At 34.8% G+C, this 15,078-nt stretch overlaps 2 protein-coding genes across 2 annotated transcripts; one reads left to right on the forward strand and one right to left on the reverse strand.

Annotated features, from left to right (window-relative positions):
• The first annotated feature begins 1,834 nt into the window (after positions 1-1,834).
• LOC116010377 (glucose-6-phosphate/phosphate translocator 1, chloroplastic) lies at positions 1,835-6,163 on the forward strand. The gene is made up of 5 exons (XM_031249761.1): positions 1,835-2,862; positions 3,107-3,332; positions 3,923-4,145; positions 4,783-4,996; positions 5,842-6,163. Exons 1-5 carry the CDS (start codon positions 2,338-2,340, stop codon positions 5,851-5,853), a joined length of 1,200 nt encoding a protein of 399 aa, XP_031105621.1. The 5' UTR covers positions 1,835-2,337; the 3' UTR covers positions 5,854-6,163.
• A 1,476-nt stretch (positions 6,164-7,639) lies between these two features.
• LOC116010625 (septum-promoting GTP-binding protein 1) lies at positions 7,640-11,016 on the reverse strand. The gene is made up of 6 exons (XM_031250107.1): positions 10,389-11,016; positions 10,145-10,265; positions 9,967-10,063; positions 9,823-9,862; positions 9,511-9,594; positions 7,640-7,987 (listed from the first exon to the last, which is right to left on the reverse strand). Exons 1-6 carry the CDS (start codon positions 10,758-10,760, stop codon positions 7,823-7,825), a joined length of 879 nt encoding a protein of 292 aa, XP_031105967.1. The 5' UTR covers positions 10,761-11,016; the 3' UTR covers positions 7,640-7,822.
• Between the last annotated feature and the right edge of the window lie 4,062 nt (positions 11,017-15,078).

Here is a 15,078-nt window from a genome sequence, read left to right on the forward strand (position 1 = left end):
CACTTTTAGTCCACCGTTAAAATTTTTGTTAAATAACCGTCCAAAACAGGGGTATTTTGATCTTTTCATGCTTTGGTCATCTCCTTTATCCTTTGCATAGGTTTTACTTATACATTTTCATCTAATGAAGAGGTCCGACGAAAGACATGAGTTTGTAATGTGGCTCACATGGCTTTCGTCGGACCTCTTCATTGGATGAAAATGCGTAAGGAAAACCACTGCAAAGGGTCAAGGAGATGACCAAAGCATGAAAAGACTAAAAATACCCCTGTTTTGGATGGCCATTTAACGGTGGACTAAAAGTGGCAAGGACTAAATAAGACTGGCCGCATTGTGACAAAAATTAATGAAGTGGAGTAAAATTGGCAATGCCCCAATAACAGTAGGACCAAAAATGGAAATGACTCATTTTAAAAACTTTTAAAATGATAAATTTTAATAAAATATTTATAAACGTTTGTAAATTTTATAAGAGTCTATAAAAGTCTATATTAAAAACATTAATATATATACTTTTATTAACTTTTGTAATCTTTTTTTTTTTTTTTAAACTTTAAAAAGTTTACAAAAGTCTTGAAAATTCTAAATTGAATACATCTTTACAAGCTTTCAATGACTTTGATTCTTATTATTTATTATTTAAAATTTTTGTATAAAAAATGTTTTAATATATCAAAAAATACTTCATAAAACTCTCTATCTATATCCTCTTCTTCCATATCAATATTCTCAACTTCATTATTTTCACGTGAGACATTAAATGCCAATAACTTATATTCACTTCGTCACATTTTATGTGTTGACTAAAGTTATTTTTAATCTAATTTTTCATAATATTAAGTTTAGTATTTGTATACAAAATTTATATATTTAGAAACTACATACATTAAAAGTACTATTAAATACAAAAAATTAAATTTTAAAATAAGTAAAAATACAAAAAAAAAAAGAGTTGGTAAAACAAATAAATAGTAACATATGGAAAGCTCGAAATAACCATGTCTTCAATAATTGTTTCCTCTCGGCGGGCGACGTCGTGAAAAGAGCTGGGGAGGAAGCTATGGAAGCTCATCAATTCCTCCTGAAACGCGTCGGGCCCCTAGCTGCAAGTCTCGGTTGGGTCGCTTGGTCTCCCGCACGCAATGGCTTTATTAAAAAGAACTTGGATGCCGCGAGAAAAGCTCATTCGGGCCTGGCTAGCGCAGGCGGACTAATCCGAGATCAGGAAGGGAATTGGATTGGTGGGTTCACCGCGAATATTGGTAATGCAACTAGCTTCATGGCGGAATTATGGGGTTTCCTGGAAGGTTTAATCATCGCCAAGAATCGAGGTTTCTCTCTTATTTATGCTGAAACAGACTCCGAGGCCCCGGTGAGTGCACTGAAAAAAAGACTCAGACGTTAGCCCCTTTGACTCCACTCTTATGGCAGACTGTAAATCGCTTGCTCAGTGTTTCCAAGAGATCAAGACCATGCATGTTCTCTAGGAAGAAAATCAATGTGCCGATTTTCTTGCAAACCTCGGCTTGAGGGACTACCCTATTGAATCACCCTCTTGACAGCCTGAACGATCTTCTTACCCGTGATGCGCGGGGTGCTACTTCTTGTAGAAGACGTTAAGTCAAGGGACCCTCCGGATCCCTCCCCTCACCAAAAGAAAAAAGTAAGTATCACAAATAAAATAGGACAGAAAAAGTACAATATTAATAAGCACCTACAAACAAAATTGATTTAAATAATCTTTTTAAATTTACCTCTTTGGCATGACGTAAACGTGGCAATAAATACAATGTGTTAGTTGGAACTTGAAGCTTTCAAGGGCTTACAATAAGCAACCAAAATCAAACCCTCCAAATGCTCATAAGGTCCTACTTCTTCTCTCTCTGGATCCAGCCACCTTTTGCTTTATAATTTTGAGTTTTATTTTTGTAAACCCTTTTCTCTATTTCTCACATGAATCTCTTTTGCCAACCAAATACCGTTTCTCACTCATAATTTGTATTTACTTCTGCATACATCGTCTCTCTCTGTAACTCTGTAAGTGTCACACAAAACACTGTACTTGTTTCAGTTTGACGGCCATGCTTGTTTCTCTATATTCTACGCCCACTTGGATCTTGCGCCTCTTTTCATTCTGGGCCGTCAATTGAATTAGCTTTCACAGTTCTGATCAGTCACTTCTGTTTCCCGTGTGGAGTTATATATACATTTAGGGAGGGAGAGAGATCTTTCAAGTTGGCACCTTTTATTTATTTTTTCTTTGTTTTTTTTTGTTTTTGATCTAAACTCAACTACCCACTTTGATCTTAGCCTCAAAGTTTCAGTCTTTACGCTATAATGATGATCTCGGCTGTGAGGCAGTCTGGGCCACTAGCGATCCATGGCTCTGATTTTTTCCGTCCGAAATCGCCGGCGCCGGCGCCCAAGTTATGCGTTCTTCCGCCGCTCCCGGCGTTGAAGCCTTGCCGGAGTTCTATTCTCTCGTTGGCGAAGCCGGTCCATGTTTCTTCTGTGGAGACCTTTGGGAGTTTGAAGGAGAGATCTCGAGGCGATGATCGCGAGAAGCGTGCGTTGGTCACGTGCCAGGCCTACGAGGCCGACCGATCGCAGCCGATCGAAGAACCGGCGGCCAAATCTGAGGCTGCCCGGAAGGTGAAGATCGGAATCTACTTTGCTACTTGGTGGGCTTTGAATGTGGTCTTCAATATATATAATAAGAAGGTTTTGAATGCTTACCCTTTTCCCTGGCTCACCTCCACGCTCTCCCTCGCTGCTGGGTCTCTGATAATGCTCATCTCTTGGGCTCTGAGGATCGCTGAGACACCAAAGACTGATCTTGATTTCTGGAAGACCCTCTTCCCAGTAAGAAAATCAATAATATTGGGTGTTTAATGTTTTAATTCTGTGCTTATTCAATTTTTTGTATTGTTCTTCTTGATCAGATGTTTTATGTTGTATGCCCTGTGATCTTTAGCTTATCTGTTTGTTTATTTTAATGGATTTTATCATCTGAGGATGCTAATATGTTGGGAATTTTCTTGTTTGTATTGTAATTGGACTATAGTGTTTTGTTGATGATGTTGATGTTGTTGTTGGGTATATTTAGGTTGCAGTTGCACACACCATTGGACATGTGGCTGCTACTGTGAGTATGTCAAAGGTTGCAGTGTCTTTCACTCACATTATCAAGAGTGGGGAGCCTGCTTTCAGTGTTCTGGTTTCGAGGTTCATCCTGGGAGAGACTTTTCCGCCGGCTGTTTACTTATCACTGATCCCGATTATTGGTGGTTGCTCGCTTGCTGCTCTTACAGAGCTGAACTTCAACATGATTGGTAACTAGAATTTCCTCTATTGAAACGTTTGTGATTGTGTTTGTTAAACCGTTGTCGTTTACTAGAGTGGAGTTCATGGTTTCGAGGAGCAATTGGAAGGGTTGTTATTGTGTTTTTTGGATAACGAAGGAAACCCCACAACCCTTTCGAGTGTGAGTAAACCCGGCCTTGTGGCAAAGGACCACAAGAAAGTAAACCTGCTTAGGTTATCCATAGCCGACTGGCTCAAACCAAGGGGCAAGGATTCGAACTCGTGACCTTGTAGTTACAAGTGTGGATCTCTTGTCATCTTGGCTGGGGTTACCCCTTTTATTGTGTTACCTTTAATAGAAATTGCCTTTAGAAAGAACTATTGCACTATTTAATTGATGGATTTCCGTCTGAAGGTTTCACTATGTTCACGTGATTTTTGCTCAACAAGGTGACCAAGGGGGCTTTGGCATTTTCCGGGGATTTTTACTACTGAAATACTGCACAATAATGCTTGTTTACTCTAATAATACGCAATTACTCTCCGTATACCGAATATAACTTAGTTTAGCGTTTGTTTGCTGATGCCTTTTCATTTTGGTTTTTGGCGTTAACCTCAGGGTTTATGGGTGCCATGATATCGAACTTGGCCTTTGTTTTCCGTAACATATTTTCCAAGAAGGGCATGAAGGGGAAGTCCGTTAGTGGAATGAACTACTATGCTTGCTTGTCCATGCTATCTCTTGTTATTCTCACCCCATTTGCAATTGCTGTGGAGGGACCACAAATGTGGACTGTTGGGTTTGAGAAAGCTCTTTCCCAAATTGGACCCAATATCATATGGTAATCAGATGACACCTATCGAACCTTCTTATCTTTTCGGTACAATATTTGGCATAATGTTACTTCAAGATGTTTTGGTTAGGAAACCTTATTTGTAGTAATTATTATTTTCATCAAATTTTTTTCAATGAATTTATGCAGTGAGGAGAATGAAGACAATTGCAGATAAATATCTATTTTCTTATTGGCTTGCCAATAGTTGGAAAACTGATTTTCGTTGAATTCTAAAAATGATTAGGTTATCTATAGAGAATATGCAAGCTAAATGATATTTGAAGTGTGGATTTAACATTTCATTTCCAACGGTTTCTGATACCAAGGTGTCAATGGTTTGTCGAATCAATATTTTTTTAATTTCTTTTTCTGCAGAAGGTGATGTGAATTTATAATTTTGAGTTATTGTCTCATAATTTCTTATGTAGTAATGTATGACTATTCGTCTGCTATAGAAATATTTAGTTTGGACAGACTAATAAGTAATAACTACGATAAAGTCTAGGGAGCTCTTCAATGTGCATTTGCATATCTGTTTATACCTTTTTTGAACAACAGAAATATTTTAAACTGCGACGTCGTTGGTTGCATTTTTACAATCGGTGCGTTTTTGGTTACTGATGTTAATATCTGTGTGTAATAGGTGGATGTTGGCCCAGAGTGTGTTCTATCACCTCTACAATCAGGTGTCATACATGTCCCTGGACGAGATCTCGCCTTTAACTTTCAGTATTGGAAACACCATGAAGCGAATTTCTGTTATTGTCTCGTCCATCATTATCTTCCGGACACCAGTCCAGCCTGTCAATGCTCTCGGAGCTGCCATCGCTATTCTTGGAACTTTCTTGTATTCACAGGTAAATTATCTCTTTTTGTATTATTTTGGTGATTCAATACGATTCTCCCTTGATACCTCAGTCTGAAAGTGACCTAAATTTTCTGCAAAAATGAAAACTGCTTCCATATAAACTAAAGATCAACACAATTTACATTTTTGAAGTTGTGTCCCTGTAACTACATTATATGCACAATTTCAGAAAGCGATCCTTTTGCTCACCATACCTGGTGGGCGCTGCGTATGCTCTTATCACATTATGGGTTTTATTTTCTATTTCTTTTGGATCGAGGGAGGGAAGTGTAATCTGTGGTTATCTGAGCTAATATGGCTGCTGCTTTTTATTTCCTTTTTGTGATTTTGGGTGCGATCATAAGTGGGCATAAGTGGGCATTTTAACACTTCCCCTGAACATTGTAAAAGTTGGCAAAACCCACAGCCAACTTAGACAAACCAGACAAATTATACTATGGACCATGGTCCATATAAATGTTTATTTTTTAGTATACTGAATGTTCATTTTTAATGTACTGAACTGAAAGTTCATTTTTTTTTAGTAGTACAGCTAAAAATGATCATTTTTAATGTACTGAACTGAAAGTTCATTTTTTTTAGTAGTACAGCTAAAAATGAACATTCAGTATACAAAAAACAAATGAATATTCAATGTATTAAAAATGAATCTTCAGTATACTAATAATGAACCTTATGTCAATGGTCTATCTTGTAAGGTGAACCAGAGTCTGTGATAATATTGAAATAGTATTTCGGGCATGTTGTCTGGTTTTAGCGGAGATGCATTTAACTTAAAGGAGTGTATTTTTATCATATTCGGGGCTGTTTTGTGATGTAGTTGTGTTGTTGCAGGCAAAGCAGTGAAGATTTGGGGAGAAGGAAGTTGGTGCAGAGAGGAAGGAATCAGATTTTGGGGGTGGTGATGAAGCAAGCTGCAAGCTGCGAGCTGCTTTGTTTGTAGATAGCAAATAAGGAGTTTGAGGGAAGTACTCAAACGTTTATTATAGTTATAGATTGGGCAGAGTTTTTATTGTAATATTTTTTGCACCTCCAGAATTGAGAGAGAGAGAATGTTGAATTGTATAAATAAGCAAACCAAACAGAGATGGTGAGCTGTGTTAGGGAACTCTTTCAAATTTCATAAATAGAGTATGATGATGATGATAGATTGTCACGCCTTTGGCCGCGGGCGTTTGGAAGAGCGGTGAGCCATCTTAATTTCATAATCACTGCCACTTCAATCTCGGGCATGACCGGCCACCTGCTGGCCGGAGCACCCACCAGGCTCGGGCGCTTGGCTCTCTGTGCCACGGCATGGCCAGAGGAAGCCAAGCGCCCCCGTTGCACCTGCCTGGTGAGGCATGGCAGGGTAGTAGAGGTGATTGGTGAAGGATGAACAAGGATCACACATTTGGTAAGTCATCCGAGGGCAATCAAGTTATTTCACTTGGGTCTTGGTTTGGTTTTGGGTTGTTTTACAACATTAAAACCTTTGTGGTTTTGAATTTAAAATTGATATATAAACTTAAATCATCATTTAATTAATCCAAATGTCTAATTAAAGTTTTTAAGTTTTTAATCGAAAGATCTTGTGGTCTAGTGGCACTCAGTTGCACCCTTACATTGTAACAGAGTCAATAGTACTCAAAAAAAATAAAAAAAGTTTCAAATGTTGATTCAATAGCATAATCTTATAGTTAATTCAAACTTTAAATCTCCACATTCAAGTTTAACCTAAATGTTATGCACCCTAGACTTGAGGAGATTTTAGCCATAAGCGGCTTTTATTTTGTCGGCCCGATCGAGTAGACTGAGTGTTTTATTTTTATTTTTATTTGTGAATTTAAAATATTGAATCCCTAAATGGCTAAAACCAAAAAAAAAAAAAATCAAAAATAGTCTAACATATGTTTTTTACTAGTGGTCTAGTGGCACCCGATTTACACCCTCACATGGAAGGGAGTGGGTTCAAGCCTACTATTGATTCTGTGTTTCAGTAGGTTGAGAAAGTAGCTATGAACAGATACTACATTGTAATAGAGTTAGTAGTTCTAAAAAAAATATGTTTTTAACTAGTTTGGTGATTATAGATAGTAATGTCCACTGCCTCATGGTGCAAGGCGCCCCCGAATGCTCCATTAGCGCCTAACGCCTTCTACAACATTGTTCATTTTTAGATCCAACCCAATCAAGCCATTGGACTGACTTAGTAGATCAAAATAAGGTTAAAAAGTTTCAACCTTAACTTACCATTTTTCTCTTTTCAAGCCAATTCAGTAGTTTCAAAATTAGTTGTGTCTAATCATTGTTCAAACCGCTTCAATTTCACTACTTCTCCAACCATAAGTTTTGGATTGATTATCCCACCCATATGAACCCAACCTGTATATTAGCAATTGTTATACGAGTAGATCATGGTCCACATAGCTATATAAACTATGATAATACGTCACATATATGTATATTGTCAAATTGAGAATGTAGTAAAACTGCAATTTTGCTTTGTAAACATATACTTTATATTTTACTAAAAGTTCATAGATATTGCGCAAAGCACAAAATAAAATTTTGCAAAATACATATTATTGTAAAATTTTCTATGCAATTATATGTATTATATTATATAGAATATTAATAATTAATAATGAGATAAAAGAAGAAACCCAAGCCTGTTTATTTTACCTAAAGAAAGATAATGGAAAAATACAATAAAATTAGAAAGAAAAAAAAAAGTAACAAATTTAGGAGGATAAGCCATTTCTCTATGTTTTTGTTCCTTGTGAGAAAAGGGAGAAGATGTTATGTGTATTTACAAAAATGAATGCAAGTAAAGCTAGAAGTCAATGATGGGTTCGCCAATGGTGAGATTCCTCTCAACGTTCCATGGTAGGTTAAAAAGCTTCGCCATTATAAATTTAAAGATCTTATTCACATTGATGTTATGGGTCGAGCTCGAGAAGAATAAGGTTGCCTTCATCACCTTTGCATATGCCCTTGCCTGCAAATTTATGTATCAATTCCTCAAATCTTAAATGTTTGAATGTAATTGTAACAAGACAACCTTAAATGAATCAATACGTTGTGTGCTATCAGTATCCAAAAATTGATGATCAATACCACTCTTTTATTCCAATTATGAGGAATATGAATATCCGATCTTAAACTAAATATTATCAATGGGCCAAGTTCCAGTGCGACCATGTCTTAACGTACACACTAACTGCACTATTAGTTATGCAAAAAAGCACCAATAGTGTTAGGAAACGCACAACAAAGAAATGCACCACAAAACGTACCACACCCAAAAAAATACACCATACATCACCACACCTAATTGTGTGTTTTCTAACACTATGTGGTGCGTTTATGTGTACCTAATAGTGCATTTTATTGTGATACGTACTTACTGATGCGTTTTTTGGTGCATTCGTGCATTTCTTTGTTGTGTGTTTCCTAATACTATTAGTGCTTTTTTGCATAACTGCCGCACGTTAAGACATGACCGCATTTGAGCTGACATTTATTGTCAATATTGAACTCGTGCAAGAACCAAATATCGTCAATATTGAGCTACATATAAGAGAGAAAGAGGTGATATAGAAGTGAATATCCTTGATGGGATGCTATAATATACAAAATACACGAAATATATAATGGTAGAATTAAAATTCAGATTTATCTAAAAGGTGGTATACGCTTAAACTCACTCACAATACTCAACAGTCCCAACTCCCAACCAACATTCTTGTGCTACCAAGACAAGCAAGCAAGTTTCCTATAAAGAAATGTTTGGCGTTTGTCCTTGAACTTATCCGATAAGGCAAGGCCTAAAGGACATAGATGGAATTTGTAGTTACCTTGTTTCTTTCTTTCTACTTGGATTATGTTCGGTTGGACACATGTATTTTGTAATCTCAATCACTGCGTTGACGTTAGAAACGGATGTAGAAAACAAGACACCTTTATAAATTTTTTTAGGTCACAGAGAAAATCATTACTCCAGAGTATGTACAAAATAAATTATACTTTGTGGTTCTAGAAATTAATCTAATAACTAATTTAAATTATTTATAATTGACCAAGTTCAATGAATTACCTATCTATGCTATGAATCTATTTGTTGAAAACATCGTTATAATTGTAAAAAAAAAAAACAAAAAAACATCGTTATAATTCACACACGAACAGGTCGTCGTAGGTGGGGCCCACACCTCATCGTGGAAAAAAATCTGGGCGTTTGTTCTTTGGATCGTTACGCACGCAAAGAGATTTAAGGACTGTTCGGTTGCCTATATTACGTTATCTTTTTGGGGAAAGAAAATGACTCCTTAACGTATATGTCGGTTTCGTTGCCCCGAATGCTAATTTTGATGGTCAAAACACAAAAAATAATGTTTTTTTTTAAAATTTATTTACTGCATTGCATAAGGTTTTTGTATAAGTGTCGTTAATTATCAAAAACCAAACAGTAAAAAAAACATTAGAGAACTGTAAATAGTTTCGTAGGTAAAAGGAATTTACCTGAGTGACGATTGTCCACTGAATGTCGGGCGGAAGCTGGGCAAAATCGTCAAACTTGGTGCCGATGAGTATAGGAATTGCAGTCTGCAGTAACAACCCAGAATTATATGCACACTCAATTTTATTTTAGTCATTTTAATTCTTAACTATCTTGCTTTTATAAATATAATTTTTATCCGTGTTATGCAAATATTTATGTATACAGTCATCGACTTAATCTGTTTACAAAGAATCAATATCACGCACAGGCTCGAACCATGATGTGGCATTTTCAAAAAGTAATGTGAAAGAGAAGCAAACAAAGTTTCGTACCTGATTCCACTTTCTTGCTTCACTGAACCACCCTATAACACTGCAACACCAAAACAAATTTTTTTTTTTAAATTAAGATTTTAAAACTCAAACTAAAAGGGAAAATTCTTAAAATTAAACCAAAAAAGAAAGTGAAAAGCATACCTGTTTAGTGTGCATCTACTAGTAAGATCGAACATGAAGAGAATAGCAACTGAATCTTTGCAGGCAATTGGAAGTTGATCAAGTGAGGAATAATCTCCTGCCAATTTATAATTTAAAATTCTATTATTGATTTATTACTGAAAATAAATTTCAGAAAAAAAAAATAAAATCTGCAGACCTCCAACATCCCATATTCTGAAGGCAATCCTTGCACCTCGTACGAATAATGTTTTGTCCATTAGGTTTAATCCATTCATTTGCAGGCATCTCTTCTCTTCTTCATCTCCAACATACTTTATCTAAAATATTCCAAACAAAAAAAAAAAGAAAAAAAAAAAGGATTAATGAATGAACTTTAAGCCTTTAAACTTTAAAGGGCTTATTTAAAACGAATAGAAGTTTGATGAAATTATAAAACTGACCACAAAACTTGTTTTCCCAATCTGGCAATCGCCCAAGATACTGATCTTCAAGGTCACCAAATCCGAATCACTCTCGTACCCGCCACGAATAGCGGTGGTGGGGTCCTCATCACCGATAACCGTCCCGGATTCTGCTGCGTCTATCGCGGATTCCGGCGCCGGAGCAGCAGCGCTTCCGGTCCGGGATATTCTCCGGTAGCGTACCGGGTGCTGGCCGGTGGAGCAGACGACTATTCTCTCCCAAAGGAACCGAAAAAACTCCCGGAAATACGAAACCCTTTCCAGTAACCTCCACCGGAAGTTGACGTGCACGATTTTCCGGCAAAGCTTCGTCATCTTCCCGGTGGCGGCCTCATGGACTTTCTGAGCCATGAGTGGGGGTTACGCTCGGAGAAGATAATGATTCTTGAACTCTCATTCTCTGTGTCAAGTCTTAGGTTTTGTTTTGTTTTGTTTTGTTTTTTTTTTTTTTGAGTATTTTTTTCTTTTCTCTTTTTAATTTCTCCGATAAAGTTAACGAAGCAGAGAGGGAGAAGAGAAAGGAAGTTTGTTTTGGGGGGTGGGGCGGTTGACCGGAGTTCTTGGGTGCCTATAGTCCAAATTGCCGGCTTTCTTGGTTCTAAATGTAGGCTGGGCATTTAGGTCAATTAAATTAGGCTCAGCTTTTGATATATAGAAGTTCGTAGGGGTACTTTCGTCATTCCGGAAGAAGGATAATTTTGTAAATTAGCTCGTTTTAGGCTGATAGGGATTGCTCCATATTAATGAATCTAATGATGCTAAAATCCAGGATTATACCTGAATTTTTTATTTTTTTTGAATCCATATACCTGAATTATTATATTCTTGCGAGTTGAGGCTTGTACATTTTGGATTTAGGGATTAGGACTAATATTCTTGATTACCAACCAATAGTAATTTTTGATGACTTTTTTTAGAATATAAAATTTGGGATGGGGTTTTTAATTAATGGGGATTGATTTTTTTATTTTTTGAAAATTTTTCTCCTTCAAATAATTTTTTTTTTTGGGATTCATTGAAGAGAAAAATTGGGAAAAGCTATCGCAATATCCGTGCATGAGCGCATTGTTGTGCTGTGTGCACTGCATACGCTATGCTGGACATGTGAACTTATTTTTTCTTTTACTTTTTTCTCGTCAAATTTTGTTTGTTTGTTTGTTTGTTTTTTTTTATTCTCTTCTCTCTTTCCCATCTCTCCTATATGACACTGAAAAAGTCACTAAAAATTTCTCATTCTTGAAGTTGTTCTAATGAAAAAGAACAAAAATTTTAAGAAAAATTATATATTTAACCACTGAATTATATATTGTATAGAGTATAGACTCAATCAATCAATTTTAATTGTGTCTAATTTTCTTCCTTTAGTTATTCATGAAGTGATGTTTTTGTCACTTTTTGTTAATCTTCTATTGAATTTAGACATAAAATCGAAAACTGAAGGGTCATTTGATGTTCTCTTATTTTCTTTATATGAGGTAAATATTCTCAATATTAAAATGTTATTTGACAATTTTTGAGTTTTTACTAGATGGTAAACAATGGTAAGAGTGTTGCATAAAAGTTTAAAATTTGCTGAATAAACTAATAGAAATATGGTTAATAACATTTATGTGACATGTTAACATTTGATACAAAATTCGGTCTATCTAGCAAAATTTGATTGAAATTCGAAAATGGTTAAGATTATTAGTGCGTTTTTTGGGGTTTGTAATATTTGAATAATTGAATACGATTACAACTTTTACTTTATTATATTTTAACAAATAATTTGTAAAGCACTTATAAACATTGACTTTAAAAAAAAAAAAAGTACAGTACTATGGTAATATATGAGTGTATGAAAAAAAAAGTGAGACTTGAACATTGGTTTCTTATGACTTGTTGAGCTATCATTTCATTTTTTAACTAATCACTATAGTTATTTCTTTTTACAAATCGATGTACTGTAATTTTTTAATTGCTTATTTATTTAATACACTTCTCATCCTTAAATTATAATAAAATAATATTGTTTATCTTGCCAAGTACCTTGTGATTTAATATCATCATTGTTATTATTTCAAACAAAATACTACAGGTTTGAGTCCCATCTCAGTCCAAGGGTTGGGATATTAACTGTAACGGGAAAAAACCAACGGCTTAGATCAAAGAAGGCAACCAACAACCATTCATTAGTCGTAAGTAGTCTTTTTTCCCTCATAAGTAGTTGAAGCATCGTCGAAACCCAAATGACATGCTATTATCAGTCACCTACCGATTTTTGAGTTCCGATACAAATAAAATGACATGTTGATGTGTTTAATTGCAACTTTTAAAACTTTGAGAGCTTAATTGATGTATCATATAAAGTTTGGTGTCTATTTGACCATTTTTCTTTTTAAATATAAATGCTTTTAATGTGTCATTATAATAAGATTTTAGCAATTTACTTTAATTTTTTAACACAATTAAGGTTTCAAACTCTTAAATTACTGCTTGAAATAAGGCTTATGATCGATCAAATCAACTCCTTAATTATGAGTTTTGATGTTATTAATCAGAGTCAAATTGAATGGATATTTCATGCATTGATTTAATGCTGAAATTGGAATTAATTAATCAATTAATGAATTATGAAGCAGAGGACGGTTCGACCCACTGATGATAATAAAATACTTAATTAATTGATTTAAGCACAATTATTTAGTAATTATATAATATTTGTTAAGGAGCAAACATCCAACAAGAGGAATACAAATGTTGTGATGAGCACGAGGTAAACAATCAAATAGGATAAGCCAAATCCTCATCATCACCAATTAGAATAAACAAGATACTATCATGATTTTCATATCCCCTATCCCCGGCCCCCATTGACAATTATGCTAAACAAACACTAGTAAAAATCAAGGAATATGACACTCTAACCCCTTAATTAGTTAATTGTGATCATTGTTTAATTTTTGTTATTTATTAATTTATTTGTGACTTTGACTTAGTCAATTTATTTTAGGAGTAATTTTTTATTTTTTTTTAAATCAAGAAGGAAGTGAACACAAAAGAAAAAAAAAAGGGAGTGCCGAGCCAATCTTCCTCAAGAATCCTTTTCTTCTTCTTCTCCCAAACTTCACCCCTGTAACCAGTTGAGCTGCTCATGCGGGCTTCCTCAAGAATCCTTCGAAGGGGAGTAGGAGGGACTGGAAGCACATGTGTGCCATGACACTATCGAAAGAACAAGCTAACTAAGAAATCTATCGCTCTATTATATTTTCTAAACATATACACTACTTGGATCTCCGCATGTTTTCTCGTATCTCGGTCACATGTGGGCATGTTGCAAGAATGCTAAAAATTTTAATTATGAATCAAAGTTGTCATTTTGCTAAGAGCATAGAGAGTAAATTAAAATCACAAAAATTATACTATGATGAAAACCAAGATGCCATTTGGAAGCTAGAAAAAGCTCAATTCAAACATTTATGATAATTTAAAAGGTGAAAAAAAAAAATAATTATTTCCATGTTTGGTGAACTCTTAACCTAGGAAAAGGGTGAGCTTCTTGTGAGACAAAATCGCATATCAACTTCTTCTTCTTCTTCTTCTTATTATTATTATTATTATTATTATTATTATTATTATTATTATTATTTGTGAGATGGGTCAAATTTAGAAATAAACGTAGTACTTATGATGAAAAATATAATACTAATTAGAGATAAATTAATTGTTACTTATGAGGAAAATGTGATATTCTTGATTAAAATTGTACTCCATATACTTTTAAATCGAAATATAATATTTAGGAGTTGAAGACTTACTTATAAGAAAAATTGCAAAACTAATTATGGATAAATTAATTGATTATTACTTATGAGGAAAAATATAATTCAATAAATTGATTATTATTACTTATGATGAAATGTATAATATTTAATGTGGTACTTTTAATATTTTTTTTAAAAAACAAATGTAGTAGTTTTAAATGAAAAAAGTAATAGGAAAAAGTGTCAAATTGGACCCCCCTTAATCGGGTGGATAGTGCAATTAGGCCCCCCTAACTAAAAAAAAAGTTTCATTCAAACCTCCTAAATCGGTAAAATTGTTCAATTAAGTTCAAGTTGGCTTGTTTATCATGTCAAATTCAGTTAGGGGAGCTAATTGCACTATTTACCCGACTTAGATGGCCAATTTAACACTTTTCACTTTTAATTTTATTTTTCAAAACAAATACTTTTTTATTTATTACTTAAAAAGAAAAAAAGAAAAACAGCCATCGGCTGTCGGACAGCCATGGTTGTAGCCCTCGTTCCAGATCTAGAAGACGACACTATCCACCGACGTTAGGGGCCAATTTGACACTTTTTCCAAAGTAATATTTAAGAGTTGAATAGTTACTCACGAGGGAAACTATAATACTTATGAGAAAAATGCAATACATATTAAATTTTGAACCCGTTTCACACATAAAGATCAATTAGATAGAATTGGCTCAATCTAAACTAAAAGTTTAAGCTGATAGTTGGATTGCACATTTATGTTTATATATTATATATATGCTCAACACGCCCTCTCACGTGTGCGCCGATTACTTTTTGATCGGCTCCAAGCAACACATAAACCATAGTCATCAAATCCATGACCTTTGGTATGAGGTTGACTTTGATACCAAATTGAAGCATGTGTTCTATCT

Source organism: Ipomoea triloba, chromosome 2 (genome assembly GCF_003576645.1).
Source record: "Ipomoea triloba cultivar NCNSP0323 chromosome 2, ASM357664v1".
NCBI classification, from domain to species: Eukaryota; Viridiplantae; Streptophyta; class Magnoliopsida; order Solanales; family Convolvulaceae; genus Ipomoea; species Ipomoea triloba.